This window comes from Ictalurus furcatus, chromosome 8, assembly GCF_023375685.1.
Source record: "Ictalurus furcatus strain D&B chromosome 8, Billie_1.0, whole genome shotgun sequence".
NCBI lineage: Eukaryota > Metazoa > Chordata > Actinopteri > Siluriformes > Ictaluridae > Ictalurus > Ictalurus furcatus.
Window position 1 is genome coordinate 8,285,273 of NC_071262.1, and position 17,459 is coordinate 8,302,731.

A 17,459-nucleotide genomic window follows, 5' to 3' on the forward strand; every position below is an offset into this window, starting at 1 on the left:
TTGATCTTACAGACACCATGGGGAAGAGGGACAGAGATTACCATTGATTATTTGTGTTGATATAATTTAGATGTGTGTCCTGTTTTTTTTTTTTTTTTAAATAGTTAAAAATAAACCCAGGACTTGTTTGTCTTATATATTTGGTTTGATAGCATTTTAGCTACTATGTGGAGATAGTGTAACTGTTACAGGATGAGTGTACAGAATAGATCACAGTTTCATTTGTACAACAGTGGCGGCTAAGATGTTTATATACATTTATGTACTTTATGTATTTGGCACACTCCCGTATGCAGGGCATCTTATAGAAGTGCTTTGAAGTCTCTGTCAATAAATACATCCTGATATTGGTTCACTAGCTCATAGACCAAGAACACTATCAGTATAAAAACTCTGTTGGGGAGGTAATATAGTAAGAAAAGCACACAGACAGAACGATTTAAAAAATATTGTATGTATGTATGTATGTATGTATGTATGTATTTATTTATTTATTTAAAATGTCATTTAATTCAGTATAATTTTTTAGCTATCTGACCAAATTAGAAGAATATAATGAGATAAAGATTTGGGGATCAAGACTGACAATTTGAATAACAAAGGAAGAAAAGTGTTTATGTTTCATAAGACAATATTTGGTTCCACTTTTTAAAAAAAATATATTTTGGGGACATCATTAGCCTTGGCTTAAATAACAAAGTTTATGTTACTGCCTGCATAAGAGTAAGCGTATTTATGTGGCAGCCACAAAACATGTTTAAATAGACTCAATATATGAAGCTGAGGTAAGTTTGGCCACAGATGTAGCAGCGCGCGCTGCGGATTCACTGGACTGTGACGTTGCGTCGTGTTTCCTATAAAGTCTGCGCGCGCGCGCGCCCAAAGCAGCTGAGAGAGCACTGCCTCAGTCATGAGTTTCACGCGCTTTCAAGACTTCAATTCATTTAAACTCGAATAATTTATCCTGATATTCATCTTTAATCCTGGGACTTGTGAGGCTATTCTATTGGAAGCTTCAGTATATTGTTTCCCAAATTTTATCCAGACCATTTTAAGGGAAAACACTCACAACACTCGCACCTGCGCGCGAGACTGCTCTTCACTGGAGTTCGGGACGCTTGTTTCCATTATGGGACGTACCTCGCCGGATCTGATACTCTGAACTGTATGCAAGTGTGTTCTTGTCAAAGGGATCTCTACTGAACAATAACATTAAGTGTTTTTTCTCAACTGGACGGAAGCGCGCACGCTGTTATACGGAGTTTAAGCTGCTTCACGAGTCACTTGGAGTGAGTGATACTGTAGAGTACCGACACCTTCTCTGAACACACTGAATGAACATGACTCCGAGAGAAAGCGCAGCTTTCATACTCGTGCTTTTTCACTGCTTGACGCCAGCAAATGGTAAGTGGTCATCTTTTAAATCAACCATCTCGCATTTATCCTATCTGTGTTTCGAATTGATGACTTGCTCCTTCAGGCTACTGAAAACATCAGAGATGTTGGCGTTGTGGTAGACTGGTGGTCACACTTTGAAAGAAATCTTAAGTGTTCATTAATACTATGAATAAACAGTTGCTATACCAGTCCATGAAGCGCATCAAGTCCATTTCTCCTCTTTAGCACCTGTGTGACTTTATAGATGTTTGGATGCGCTCGTGCGGGTAATGCAGTTCCATGTTAATGCACAGGAGGGAGTTTAGTCCCAGCGATGCACTGATTCTGAGCTTCAATGACGCTGTGTACCTGCTCAGCATTGAGGAAATCATCAAGCTGCCTGTTCAAGTCTTTATTGAAGCTCTAGTTTGCTTTTGCTGGTTTTTATGTAAGTGATTGTGGGTGATCAATTGGTTAGTAGTAAAAACAAACAAACAAACAAACAAAAACATGCTGATTTGTCCTTCCTGCAAATGTGGTTGGTCAATATCAGAAAGTAGCCTTAAACAACGGACAGTGATTCCCAACTTGAAAAAGTAGTCCGCACCTTGCATGCACTGGCCCTGGATTAATTTGGCATTTTTTTGTTTTCATTATGAAGCTGAACCCAAAACAGTAGAACTGAGTGGAATGTCCAGTGTGAGAAGAGAATTTCTGTTTACAGGAGAAAGATCCATTGACTGTCCGGCTCTCTCAGACCATAAATAAATATGAATATAAAGGGTGGATGTTGCTTAAGATGCTGCAGATACACATCTTCCTCTTAGTATCCAAACAAATAGAGACTCCTGCTTTGATCCAAAGAGAGGAAATACCACTCCTCCCACCTGTAGCCATTTTGGTCTTCATGCTTTGTCTACAAGGTTTCCATGTAGATTTCCTTCGCTGTCCACATGCCGAGCGTGGGAAACACACATGGAGGAAGTGGATGGAGAGCCAGGAGGCACCCTGGAATTGTTCTGGCCCACCGAGGTCAGGGAAACGTGACACACTGCCCGAATAAAGATTCCTTCCCCAAGCATCTTGCATGCCCAGTTAACTGTAAATATAACTCATATATTCACTCGGTATGAAAATGTATGCCATTGTTTTCTGAAGGCCTAAAATGCATTGTTTATACTAAATATGTAATCAAAAAAGGTGTGTAGTCAAGGTGATAGTTTAAGAAATAAGAGAGTATTTAAAGCAAGTATTAAAAAAGTGCATGGAATATTTGACAAATCAAGATTTCTTAGCAAAATAAATTTAACCAAGCACCAAGGTTCTGCTCTGTGAAATGTTCTCATGGATTTCAGTAAATAGGTATAGCCGTCTTGTGGCTGTGCTGCATTTGGAGGGAGCAATCAATGCACTGTTTTGCAAAATAGTGAGCTGATAGATTTTTGGACAATTGAAAGGATTAGTAGATGCAAAGATATCTGTGAGTCTTAGCAGTATTCTTTGATGAGGCAAATCTGATGGCTTTGTGTTGTGTTTCTGGTACAGCTATTGATTTCCTACTGATTGACTGTTGAATACATTAGGGGGTTATCAAACTTTTTGCAGGCATGCGCCTTTAAATTCAACGGACCATCTCAGTACAGATTTATTTCATGAACATAATCCAACTATTGAAATAATATGCTCATTTCAGAAATGTGTACTTAAATAATTCATTCTTTCACTCTTTCACGCTTACTAGCCACATTATCCTGATCAGGGTTACAGTGGATCAAAAGCCTACGTTCAAATTTTTGAAATATTTAAAATAATTGCTTTTATTTTTGCGATCAGCTAAAATGTGGAATGTACTTTCCTGAAATAGTTACATAGTTACTAGAATGGTTATAGCAATTGAACATTAGTCAGTGTTCTTTCTGAACTGCTATTTACTGTAAATTAGTCATTGGAGGAACATAATTCTTTGTGGATTATTCATCACCCTGATTGCTCATTAAGCTCTGAGAATAAGACAAAATCTGACTTTGACCTTTCTTATTAAACATTTAGTAATTTAGCACTGGGACAGTAGTAAAATATGCTTAATTGGTGTAGATATTGTCCAGGGACCATTTCAAATTGATTTTTTTCATACATGAGGGTGAAATTTGACTTCCAATTTTGAAGTACTCTCCAACCACTGAGGCAATACAGTCTCTCATAGAAATGTTTTAACACGTCTAGCAGCCGGTTACACCAGAAGAAAGTAAGCCCTATTAAAGTGTAGTTTGAATTTTAAATGGCCACTATGTTCAGGGTTACCGAATTTTTTTTAAATTGCACCACTTAGCATAGGTTAGTTATAACGTAGTTATAATCATAATATCTGCCATAAACAGAGCTACTCGTTAAGTCTGTTACAGTGCACAGGTATGGTCTTTACCAACTTTAAATGTATATTTTTATTTTATACTTTTAAAATCAGGCATCATAACAAGCACTTTACTCGACTGGTGCAAAATGTCATAGGTCAAATTGAGATTATTGGCAAGGAACATCATAAACTATTTTAAACATTTTACAATTAATGTAATGCTGTACTTTATCCTGTCATTCACCATATTCAAAGGCAGATAAATTTGACAAAAGCCTCATTATGTTTTGCTGCTAGGATTTGTTACTAAAATACCATTGCTGCATGAGAGCCCAAGCAGAACAAGTGCAGATACTAGAGATGGATAAGTTGAGTCACCACTTTTAATATTTGACTAATATGAGAGACAGACCTTACTTGAAGTAAATGTTACTGAAATGAAATACAGATGCTAACTGCTTCCCCGTGTCCCAATCACAGATGTAGTATTTCTTGTTTTGTCAGATCATGTTTCTTCTCTCAGAAGGCTTTCTGTGTGCACTCTGGAGGAGATCTGTGATGCACTAATACAGGAGGCTGAGAAGCATACAGTAGATAGAGGTCAGCCATGTGCAAAATCAAATCATCTTTCAATAGAGGAGTGGAATGTGTGAGCACACTATGCATTACAGGGTCTCTCTGTAGTTGAAAGGCAGGTGCCAACACAGGGGCTGTGAATGTTAATGTTGGTTATCTCTTGATCCCTCCAGTGTTTGACAGAGTGGGAATTATTGTGGTAGGCAGTGGACCAGTGAAATGGTTAATAGCTTACATGCATGCTTTATAATTGGCCTAAATGTGGGTGATGATGTTTCCCTCATGCCATATAATAAACAGATTAGTTTCAGAGCCCGCTATAATACATTTTCATACTTTCATATTGCAATTTCAGGGTGAATGTCCTTCACCAGTCCTACACCAAATCCTGTGAGATTTAGTGCATATTATGAGAGCTTATGGGATTCTATTCCACTTTTGAAGGATATAGTATGTATTGTTTGTTATACCCTAGAGTCTACAGTATAACCTTATTTGAGTGGTATTACTTGTAAAACCTGACTGTGACGGTATATTTGGCCAGTTGTTCTGCTACTTGTATTTTTGTAAGAATGGGAGAGATTTGGACAGTTCTCTGAGGACTGAACTTTAAGCTAATAAAAAGTCTGGTCTTTTTGATGTTGTCTTAACCTAGCAGCTTGGAAGAAGGACAAACTGGAATATGACTATATGCTTGTGAAAAGCAAGTCTCACTATTTAAGACATTCTCCTGTTTTGGCAGATCAGGTACTAATGAATATCCTCAGGGATATTCATTCCCTTGAAACACAATGATAAAAGAGCAGAATGGATATGCAGTAAACAAAATAAGGGTGGTCATTCTCTGGGGAGTATCCCAGGGCAAACAATTAGTGCTTGTCTTTTACCCTATTTTCTTTCATGAGGCCTGTATGCATTTGAACACTTTTGTTCTTAGTGTCAGTGAACCTTGTGCCAAGGCTACAGGAATTGTGATTCTCTATTGTTGTGTGGGTGTGCGTGCTCCAAAATGATTGCCTCCTCTGAGACGCCTTTACGGGCACACTGCATCACACAGTGAGTGAACAGGAAGAACAGGGAGTCCTGAATTAACTGCAGTGAAGGGAATTCCACACATTATGCCTAGCAATTTCAGGGCTGTTAGGTGAAATTTCCTCATCACAGACAGACAATCCATGACTAAACTTAAAAGTAGTACTCTCAATACATTGCTGAGGAAGAGCTCCATTGGTCTAAGTCACTTGTTCTTAATCTGGTTTTAGTTTGTTGGATTACTCAAATGAACCCCAAATTGGTTTATATATATATATATATATATATATATATATATATATATATATATATATATATATATATATATAAAGTCAGTGATGTCTCCTGTTTTGTTTTCCTTTAATGTTTCATTGGGGAATAATTTCTTAAATGTACACATTGGATCAATTTTTTCCTGTTCTCATGATACAGTATATTGGAATTAAATGAATAAGAAATTTAGAAGAAGGATCCATAGCACAGAGAAAGGGGTGCCTAAGCAACTCTCAACTCATTTCACTGACAGTTTAATGACTGGAACTGGAGCCCAAGCAAGTTTGCTAAATCCTGCATCCTTTATGTGCCCAGACTATACAGTATTACATATATTCATGCCTGTTACATAGTTTTAATTGGCTTCTATGAGAACCATGATCCAGGCCACTTGAAGCACTGCAGCAAACTGTATTTCTGGTATTTTTCAGACACTGTTCTGAGGAATGCAGGCTCCAGCTGTTGAAGAGGGGGCGAAGCTGCTTGTGAGGTCAACAATGGGCAGGAGTCAGGGGCAGGTGGGGGTGGAAGAAGGGGGCACGTGGGCGCAGAGACAGATATGATGGAAATTTATAAGAAAGAATGCTTTTTAAGTACTGCTGGAGGCCCTGCTGAACAAACCAGCTGTGAGGATGAGCAATGAAAGTTTGTGGACTTTAAGTACTGTGTTTCTCACCAGTATATGAATGCAGGTCCACATCTGTGAGAATGTACTAATGGGAGAGAGAATGTGTGCATGTTTGTGTTTTGTGTGTAACTGCCCATGTGCATAATTACCGGCTGACACCAATATAAAAGGAATGATGCAGAATCATAAGCTACTGGCACAAAATGCAGGGACCAAAGTCAATTAGCAACACTCTGGCTACTGGTCTTTCTCTTTCATTCACCCACAGCCTCATGCACTACTCTAACTTTTAATGAGGATGTTTTTCATAGGGTTTTAATAGGAAATCCTGCAATAAATTACAAGTGACATGGACCACATGTCGCTGGGGTATTGACATTGGAATGAAACCTTTTACTGATGCAAGCTGCAGTGTTACTATTTTATTTTAGTTTTACTCTTTTCACAGATTTTGCTGACACATAGTGATATGTATGTGATATGTAGGGCAGGTTTTATCATGCTTTTTATCTTGTGAAATGGCATGACATCTGTAAAGATGTACTAAACTATCAAAATACTCCTACGATTTAATTAGACATGGAAAACCTCACAATTAAAAGTGGCCGGGGAATACTGAAATACTTTGCAATAAGAAAAGTGATACTTTTTAGCTGAGTGAGTTACAGTGATATTGTGATATTGATTACAGTGATGACTTTGTATTTAAAGTAAGAGTTTTGGGTAGAGGTGCAGTATCCATCTGAGAGAGGTGGGGACACAAGTAATATCCCTTCCTTTTAACTAACCTTGGAGCATAAAACAACAATGATGTTATAGCAGACTGGGGGGAAGTTCGTATTAAGTAGCAACAATGGTGGGTAAGTTCATTCTTCCAGTGCAGCTGTGTTTTTATACTTACTTTCACAATACACAGAACAGATTTAATTGGTTTTGTGTGGTTGTGTGTTTGCAGGTGTGCAAGACTGATGGTAGGGTGCAGTGGCTGAACGTCATGTTTATATGCATATTGGTTCAGTCTGAAGCTTTTTTGAATAGAGGGGAAATAGGGAAGCAGTAAGAGAGTGTGTATATAGGAGAAAGAACGAGAGAGCGCACACGAGAGAGAGAGAGAGAGAGAGAGAAATTGTGACTGATGGTAACCCTCATTAGGAACTGAAGACATTTTGTAACTCTGCAGTTTTCCTTTTCTGTCTAATTTTACATACTGTATCCATTGTATTGTGCAATTAAAGTAAACCTCTTTTGCAGAACAAAAAGCACAATAAACAAATGCTGTTTGAGGAGCAGAGTCAAAATGGACAAGAGGGGGCCTGACAGTGCTTCCTATCCTCAGCATGACTCAATTCTCCCATCAGCTATTTTAACTGACCACACATGAAATATAATTCTTCAGTTTAACAATATTTCTGTATCTTCCACACATAAAAATACTAGCATATATAGAAGGCTGGACAAGCTCCATTAAAGTGGTTATATAAGAAACAGGAAACAAGATTCTCCTAGGTAAACTGACTGAGTGATTTAATTGACGTTATTGGTTTTGTGCAGATAGAGGTGACCCCCAACAGAAGATTTGGGTCTGGCTTGATTTGAAGTGAAAAATGCAGTAATTTGAGTAACTACACTGATTGTAATTACAATGCTGGCAGTAGAGGCATACTGTTACTGAATGCCTTGGCTGTGTTGTGCTTCCTGCAGGGATGGTGTTAGACCCACAGCTGCATCCTTCCAAAGACACACACGTGCAGCATGCTGGAGAATCCCTCATACTCATCTGCAGGTAGTGTATTCTCATCTCTGACACATCCTGCAAAGCTACAAATCTTATTTCTGTTGCTGCTACTAGTACTATTACTACTATTACTACTGTAGTAGTAGTAGTAGTAGTAGCACACAAACATCTGTGTGCTGTCATGTCTAAAGAATTTTCATTTTCCTGCCCGCACAAAAACTGTGAGACATTTTGGACTCAATTTTACTTACTATATCTGTGTTTGGGAGGATAATACATCACTTTTGTGTCTTGTATTGCTTCAGAGGAGATGAATAATCAGGCCCACTTCAGAAGAAGGATAGTTGGCGTGAGTCCAGAAACATTTGTTCTGACTCTGCTTACTTCTAATGCTCTTAAATCTCAGCATAATTTACCATCAGCACATAAATTAAAACAGATAAGAGTCGTATTTCTGCTTAGGGTGTTACACATTCAGTAACTCCATGAGCCAATCGATATGGTCTCATTTGTTAAAATCAATCTTATTGGAACAGGAAGATGGAAGTAGTGTGAAATAAAACTTGCATATTTATTGAATATTTATGGAGACTTGCATCATGTTGCAATCATGTCAGGAATGCTAACCCCCCCTCGGGCCTGTGGAATGTGATGCTTCCCTTCAAGGGCATGTGCTCTTAATGTCTCTGATTTGTCCATTCTATCTGGCTCGTTATGAGGGACTAAATTTGTTTAACCTCTCTGTCTGGAGGCAAACCCACTGGTATGTCAGACATGGTATGTTTGATGCTCTTCTGGGATCTGTTTAATGTGATCTTGTTTGAAAAATGTGTTGCTATTACATGCCATACAAGTAAAGCCACGTTCCCATGTGAAAGTGAGACTTATCAAAAGGCATTAGAAATTTGAAATGTCAAAATAAGCCATTATATCATTAAATATAGATATATAGATGGGAAAGGCAATTAAAAGAAATGAACAGAACTGTTAAATATCTATTTGTGTACAGAATTGAAAATTTAGGTTTTCATAATACAAACACATTTAATATCCTCTTATGATTAGTCTACATTTGAAACAGCGAATTAGGCCAGGTGTGTCATCTGTGGCTGTACCTATATGTTATTCTTAATAGTCATTATTGATTTTTGGATTAGGGGGTCTACGCAGCTGCATTGGAAGCTTGCCAGTAGGAAACTGAGCTCTGAAGGGGCCCAAGTTGAACCGTGTGAGCTAACTACAAACTGCAGCAGGCTGGTGATACACAACCTGAAGTACACAGACACAGGATACTACACTTGCAGTCATAACAATTCCAGAAAACACAAGAGTTCAACGTATGTCTTTGTCAAAGGTGAGTTATTGGTTTTAGATACTGTAGGTCATTTAACTTTTTCCTGGAATACACTTGAGACTAAAGAAGATATAATTGGGATAATCATCATTTCTAGGATTTGAAACTGTTCAGAGCCCCCCGAAACTTCACTTTTATTGCTGTGAGCATGGATTAGCAACATCATTGTATTCAGTCCTTTTTAAGAAAACGTGTTTAATCTTTTTCTCCCGTGTTGGCGATTTTTGATCTATTTTATGCTGTTTTTGTTTGCTATAAATTTTGTTAAAAGTCTTTATAACAAAAAAGTCACATCTTTAAAACTAAATTGTCCAACAATTGCAGCATTTATAAGGCCAGAAGATCCTAGGACAATATTAGTTCCTGATATTTTTTCAGTCTGTAAGTGACTATGTGATACCAATTGTGGAATTTCTCCAGTGCTTTGAAATATGTAAAGCGTGGGCTCCTTTGTGTATTTCTTTGAGGTTTAAACAAAAACATGAAACAGCCAATCTGGCAATGCCTTTTTGTAATAACATATTTCTGATCACACACTGAAAAGACATTTATTATATTAAATTAGGCAGACAGAACAAAGATGCAGAGACAGGATAGTATTTGTACAGGGCTGGATGACTTTTGGGAGACGGAAGCAGAGTGTGATTGTGTTGGAAGCTCTGGTCATTGACTATTATTTCCTGATGGGCTCCTGTTTTTCCAGTGTCTTATTGACTGTCACAGTAGCATTGTGTTACAGAAATTTCATCAGATGCCTCATCTACTTAGATAATCACATATGCATAATACATATAGTACATACAAACGTTTTAATATACATATGTATATTTTATTCACAGATCATCGTCATCCATTCCTGGGGACCTCCAGGGAAAAAATCCTTTATACACACCCACATGAAACAATTCTGGAAATCCCTTGCAGGACAACATCTCCTACACAAGATGTTACTTTGGAAACAGTGAGTATTTTTTCACCTTGCTATTTCACACATTGTGAAGCCATATAAGAAGTACCAGTCTTTATAAGAAGTTTTGTTATGCCATCATGAATGAATATAAGATGGCTTTGGGTGTCATTAATTGCAATATGTGGTTGCACTGTGAGTGCTCCTGACTGCTTTCAGTTCACATGTTAACATTGCAGACAGTTTATTACAACGAGTTTATTACTATGAAGCATTGAAGGAAGTATAGGACTATAAGCATCTTCATGGTTCACATCCTCCAGACATTTTCTGAAGCATTTGGATGTGTACAGATACACTGACAGAGGTGCAGGGAAGCTTGAGAAGGGTTGTGGAGTCACCCAGTCTACTTCCTTTAAGAACAGGAAGGTGGTTGTAGACTTTTCCCATCCACAATAGATGACGTTGACTATAAATACACCATTTTATACATGTTTGTCATGCAATTTAGGTGGGAAAAACAGCTGGCCGAGCGAAGTCAAGAAGGTTGATGAATTCAAATCATGATGCATTTTCCAGTGTGTGCATATTGTCTGTTAAGCTATTAAGCTGTACCCAGTGCTGCTTTGCCATGGACAAATACTTCTCAGTTAGATGTTACAGATTGCTGTGTGACCTTCCTGCTGTTGGAACATCTGTGGCATTCATCCTACCCATTTCCTTCCTTCCTTCTTTTTCTAACATCATGATGGAACAAAAGAAAAGTAATAAACAAAAGATGTTAAATGATACTCCAGACATGTTTTATGTCTTACCACATACAGAATGTCCCACAGACCTTAATTGTGATTTGCCCTTATACTGTATCTATATGTATTGGTTCTCAATTGAACCTGACTCACTCTCATAGAAAAAGAACTGGTTGATTACGTCGAGTGATCTTTTTTTTTAATTTAGTTTCCCCGCATGAACGACTCTGCCAAAGCACATGTGTCATGGGATCCAAAAGTGGGTTTTAGGATTCCACTGGGTCCTTATCAGAGCTACGACATAATCACATGTGCCACCAGTGTGAAGGGTGAACAAGTCAAAACAAGCTTCATCATACTACGTCGTAGTAAGTGCTTTTTAACATGTTATCAAATATAAGGTGTTCAAATACAGCAGTTATTGAGTCAACATTTCTGTTTGTAATGTTTAATGTGTAACAGTATACATTCATGTGATCCCAACACTGTGTTCTGTATAGGCAGTGTTCTGGAAAATGTACGGATCACTCCTGAGCATTCAAAAGTCTTGGTTGGAGATACCCTGACACTCACCTGTTCAGCAAACACCACATTCAATGGCAGGATTCAATTTGATTGGCAATTCCAAAACAGCCCAGTAAGTTTTTTTTATCATAAATCAAAAGCAATTATTTATACATCATGAAAAACAGTCTCTGTTTATATAAGAGGTCTTGAGTTCTTTTGACCTACATACATGATATGGCCAAAAGTACATGGGCACCTACGGAACCTGAGTTCTTCCACACCAACCTTGGCAAACCATGTCTTTATAAAGATCTCACTTTGTGCATAGGGGCATTGTCATTCCGGAACAGCTTTGGGTGCCTTAGTTCCAGTGAAAGGAAACGGATGCCACCATTTTGGAAGCACACAATTGTCTCTAGAATGTCTTTGCATGGTGCAGCAATAATACTTCTTACACTAGAACTAAGTCGCCCAAACCTGGCATGACAATGCCACTGTGCACAAAGTGAAATCTTTTTAGTGGCCTGCACAGAGCCCTGATTTCAACTGTACTAATTTCCTTTTGGATGAACTGAAACGATGGCTGCTCACTAGGCCTTCTCAGCCGACATCAGTGCCCAATCTCTTGTGGCTGAATGGGCACAAATGCTCATAGCCACATTCCAAAATCTACAGGCAAGTGTTCCCAGAAGAAAGGAGGCTGTTATAACAGGAAAGAAGAAACAACTCAATATTAAAACCCATGGTTTTGGAATGGGATGCTCAGTACTCGGGTGTCTACATACTTTTGGCCATTTAGTACTGTATATAATATTGAGTTTGTATTGGTAAAATATAAATGTACTAGGTTAGGGTATTAATAAAAATAGTAATGACCACAAAGGAATTGCTTCTCTGTATGCCAGATCAGTAGAACTCACAACACTAACGTGAGAAGGAGTGACCCTAACAAGGTCATTGTCATGAGCAGCAAACTAATTATACCCAGTGTGACTGTGGAGGACAGTGGCATTTACATCTGCACAGCAACACTAGATGACTCTAAGAAACATGCTTCAGTCACGATCATTGTACATGGTGAGTATGTGTTGGATAAATTCTGTCCCATTACTTTTGCTATTGTTTTAGTAAATGAGACATTTTTTGTTGTTGTTATTATTTGTAGAGCATCCGTTCCTCACTGTGACCCATGGAACACATACGGTTGACACTGTTGTAGAAAGTAAAAGGTGGGATGTTAAACCACAGGTCAATGCTCTGCATACACCAGAAAAGAGTTGTTTTACGGTCATAAAATTGTTTTATAACTAACAGTAATCCCGAATGCAATGAATAATCAGAATAATTGAAGTAGAGTATCTCAGTATTTTCCTGTAACAAAACTTCACAGGTACAAGAATGGCTTCCCCATCAACGCCTCTTTATGCTATGAGGTAATGGGCTATGACCACATCATCAAGGAGGTGAAAGAAAAGGAAGAAGGGGTCTTTGCCTTTGCTTTCTCCAGCCAGAAGAATCGGCTTCACAGGAACATAAGTTGCACATTTTCTGTCAAAGGTAAGACAACCTACTGTCTACCTGTGATATTTTGTCTGATATCTGTACTGCATAGAATCCAGAGGCTGCATGAGGCTTATCCGAAAACCACAGACTTGGGATACTAGGACAGAATGTACAGCAGAAATCCTGAGTTCCACAGATGGGTCATAAATTAAAGGCAAACCTATCGGCTCTGATGTGTTGTAGGGGGATTTTCCTAGCAAGTTGTGGGTCCACAAATCAACACAAAGTTATTCTGACCTTTATCCTGTGATAAAACATTTCTATTCTGATGGGAATGTATCCTAATGGCAGTCTTCCAGGATGGCAATGCCCCATCCACAGGGCACAAGTGAGGTTTCTCAGAGACAATCTTGAAAAATATCCACTGACTTTCAGAATATATTGTACCAAAATATATTCAGCTATATAGTCTAACGAGTTCAGTAATACAGCCAGCATGATTTTACTTGATAGATATTGCAGTTAATACAGCCTAATTAGATTATGCTTAATGGAATCAAAATGCTGTTGAGCTGTCTCCGTTCATCTCCATCTTTAATATGGCTGTATGTGGTAAGAATGCTGGTAGTAGAGGCATAATGTTACTGAATGCCTTGGCTGTGTTGTGCTTCCTGCAGGGATGGTGTTAACCCCACAGCTGCATCCTCCCAACGACACACACCTGCAGCATGCTGGAGGATCCCTCGTACTCATCTGCAGGTAGTGTATTTTCATCTCTGACACATCCTGCAAAGCTACAAATCTTATTTCTTTTGCTACTATTGAACATGTCTGCATGCTGTCATGTCTAAAGAATTTTCTTATTCCAGACACCACAAAACATGTGGGATTTAAAAAAAAACTAAATATACACTTATTAAATCTGTCATTATAATGATGATACATCCAAACATATCACTTTTGTGTCTTGTATTGCTTCAGAGGAGATGAATAATCAGGCTCACTTCAGAAGAAGGATAGTTGGCGTGAGTCCAGAAACATTTGTTCTGACTCTGCTTACTTCTAATGCTCTTAAATCTCAGCGTAATTTACCATCAGCACTTAAATTAAAACAGATAAGAGTGGTATTTCTGCCTAGGGTGTTACACATTCAGTAACTCCATGAGCCAATCGATATGGTCTCGTTTGTATAAATAATTCTAATTCCTATTGAAAGCTGGAAGTAGTGTGAAACGAAACATGCATGTTTATTGAATATTTATGGAGAATTGCATCATGTTCCAATCATGTCAGGCATGCTAACAATTCTGGGCATGCAGAGTGTGACAGTTCCCTACAAGGGCATGTTCTCTTAATGTCTCTGATTTGTCCGTTCTATCTGGCTCATTATGAGGGACTAAAGTTGTTTGACCTCTCAGTTGAAGCAAGCCCACTGGTATGTCAGACATGGTATGTTTGATGCTCTACTGGGAAAACACCATGAAAGAAAAGGCATGTTCCCATGTGAAAGGCAGACTTATGTGAATGCTTGAGAGAGGATTTCACACACTTAAAAATAAACCATTAGATCGTTAAATAGTTATATGGATGAAAAATCAATGGTATGACTATCCAGTATAAATGCATCTGCTGATGCTTTTAGACTACTGATGTAACACAATGCTATTATCTGTGTCTGTATCTTTATCTGTTTAGTGCTCCAATTATTTGGATCTCTGTCTGTATTTGTATTTAATTTGGAAGTCTAGATGGAAGATCCATTTTTTGTGAACCCCCTGACATTCTGTAAAACATAAAAAACAACAACGCAGTGCTGTCGGGAATTTAAATGATTTGTCATTCATAAATTATGACAAATAACATTTTGCAGAACATAACCTTATTTTCAACAGCTGCTGAACTTGTAAAGTTCCTAAACTGCAGCTACTTCACTCAAGTTCATAACTGGTCTCAACCAAATGCCTCATGGAATTTTCTGGCAAGCTTTCTACTTAATATGATTGAGTAAGCTAGGGAACTGACTTTCAGAAAATTTAATTTTGTCTTTCCTAAATCGGAGAACAACAATTGCTGTCTAGTAATATTTTATTATATTTACTTTGAGTTTTTGACTTTGTTATATTCTAGAAAGATCAGAAAAGTTTGCTGGACACTTATCAGAATCTACTACGATGCAGTGCTGCTGCTAGCCTAGATGGGGTCCCTTTCATAAAGATTTTCTTTTAATAACAGTGGAACATTCATTTATGAACAACAAAAAGGCATGCACAATAACTACACATTAATATTGTAAAAATGAATCAAATGCTTATATTTTGGAGACCCAGCATGCTGGCCTGTGCACAGTGTGCGGGTTGCATGGAGTGGTGGGTCTATAAATGAAAGCATATTTCTTTTGTGTTTGTACAGAATAGTGTCTCCTATTTGTATAGTTGGCTTGAGCCCACATTGCATGAAAGTAAAAACCTCCCGTTCATACTAGCTTTAAAAAAAAATCATTAGGCCTGTTCATATCTGTTTAAAATACATTATCTATTTAAACAACAATGTATTTGTATTTGGTTACACCCCTAAGAGGGAGGTCATTGCCAGTATGGTGTGTGAATTCTGCCCCTTACATTTCTACATCAGTTCATAATTGGTCTCATTTAGAGATGTGAACCTTTTTAACTGCTTTGCTTTTTATCTGGCTTGCTGCCTAGCCAATTATGTTAGCTACTGGAATCTTTGCTAGGCTAACCTGACATTAGCAAAAAAAACAGGTTAACGTAGTAAAATATAACCAGATAATGTTAGCGAATTAATTAAACTTATCTCATTATGCTTTAATTTTATTTATTTATTTTTTTTAAAGATTTAAAAAAAAAACGAGTCTTTGCTTACCCCAGTATATTGAAAAATTTTACTGAGGAAGGACCAGGGGCACTTATCCTAATGTTCCACACTGTGGTCCAGTGGCTTATCCATCTTCAAATGTTCATGGATAGCTATAGTGCTAACTCCATTCTGCAGCATGAGAAAGTAATGGCCACTGATAAACTGGCATGATTGATGATTGTTTTTTACAATTAGGAATTTTATTGGATACTAAACTGAGCCCATGCTATTGATGTGTAGCATACAGTCATTGGCTGAATGATAGAAGAAGAGACCTTTGACATTGCATAGAGTATTTTGAAGGTCTAAATGAAAATCTAAGGAGAAAAAAAAAATTCTTGGAAATGTAAATAAGAAGAGTACTTCAAGTATTCAATTTCAGTAATACTAGTAAAGTATAAATTATGCCAAGATAATACTTAAGTATAATAATAGAAAATATATATCTGATATAAATGAATGATTCCCACGAGTTTCATTCTCGAGCATGCTCGAGCGCATATTACATGAAAGTAAAAACCTCCCAGTCCACTTTTGCGAATTTTGTTACTTCACAATAGGTAACGGTTCTTAGCTTCAAAACCCCTCTGTAACAGAAAAACACTCTGTTGTTAGGTTCACCGAGAGGGACAGGGTTCTAGCTTTAACCTTTTCTTTTTTCTTTTTTTCTCAAGAGTGTACTGTGAGTTCAGCATTTCAGTATTGGAGCTTTGCAGAAATGATACCATTTAATGAGTTGCTTGAGTGACCACATCTCTCTTCAAGAACAGACTTGAAAATCTCAGTTTCAGAATATAAACACTGTCTAATATTATGATGAATATTATAATCTTATGATGATATTACTCCTGATAAAACAGTGAATTAGGCCTAGTGTGATATCTGTGGATCTTCCTATATGCTATTCTTAATAGTCATTATTGATTTTTGGATTAGGGGGTCTACCCAAGTGCAGTGGAGTCTTGCCAGTAGGACTCTAAGCTCTGAAGGGGTCCAAGTTGAACCGTGTGAGCTAACACCAAACTGCAGCAAGCTGGTGATACACAACCTGAAGTACACAGACACAGGATACTACACTTGCATTCATAACAATTCCAGCGAACAGAAGAGTTCAACGTATGTCTTTGTCAGAGGTGAGCTATCAATTTTAGATCAGTTTGGTGGATATCTTCTTTTTCTTTTTCAGGAATACACCTCAGACTAAAGAAGACATAATTGGGATGATAAACATATCCAGGGTTAGAGTTAGGGTTACTGTTTAGTGCTCATAAATATCTCTTTTAATGCTGTGAACATGTATTATCAACATCATTATAGTGTTGACCATTTTGAGAAAATTTGAATGTTGTAAGGGTTCCTTTGGGATTAAGAAAATGGGTTTAATCTACATGTACAGATAATATTTTTTTCTCTGATGTGTAGGAAACTGTTTATCTTTTTTATGCTGTTTTTTTTTTTGTTGGTACATTCCACAGCATAAGTGCTTGAAACAAAAAAAAAACACAAAAAAATCTTTAGAACTAAATGGTCCAACAAGTACAGCATTTACAAGGCCAGAAAATACTAGCACCATATTAGTAACTGTTAT

General features: G+C 37.6%; 1 protein-coding gene across 1 annotated transcript in view; it reads left to right on the plus strand.

Moving 5' to 3' along the window:
• Positions 1-824: 824 nt before the first annotated feature.
• Positions 825-17,459, plus strand: part of kdrl (kinase insert domain receptor like) — a 44,381-nt gene continuing 27,746 nt past the window's right edge. The window contains exons 1-11 of the mRNA XM_053630517.1: positions 825-1,404; positions 7,941-8,022; positions 9,132-9,328; positions 10,168-10,289; positions 11,193-11,352; positions 11,485-11,621; positions 12,397-12,568; positions 12,657-12,720; positions 12,882-13,048; positions 13,672-13,753; positions 16,808-17,004. Coding sequence (XP_053486492.1) covers positions 1,335-1,404; positions 7,941-8,022; positions 9,132-9,328; positions 10,168-10,289; positions 11,193-11,352; positions 11,485-11,621; positions 12,397-12,568; positions 12,657-12,720; positions 12,882-13,048; positions 13,672-13,753; positions 16,808-17,004 — 1,450 coding nt within the window. The 5' untranslated portion in view covers positions 825-1,334. The remainder of the gene's footprint in view (positions 1,405-7,940; positions 8,023-9,131; positions 9,329-10,167; positions 10,290-11,192; positions 11,353-11,484; positions 11,622-12,396; positions 12,569-12,656; positions 12,721-12,881; positions 13,049-13,671; positions 13,754-16,807; positions 17,005-17,459) is intronic.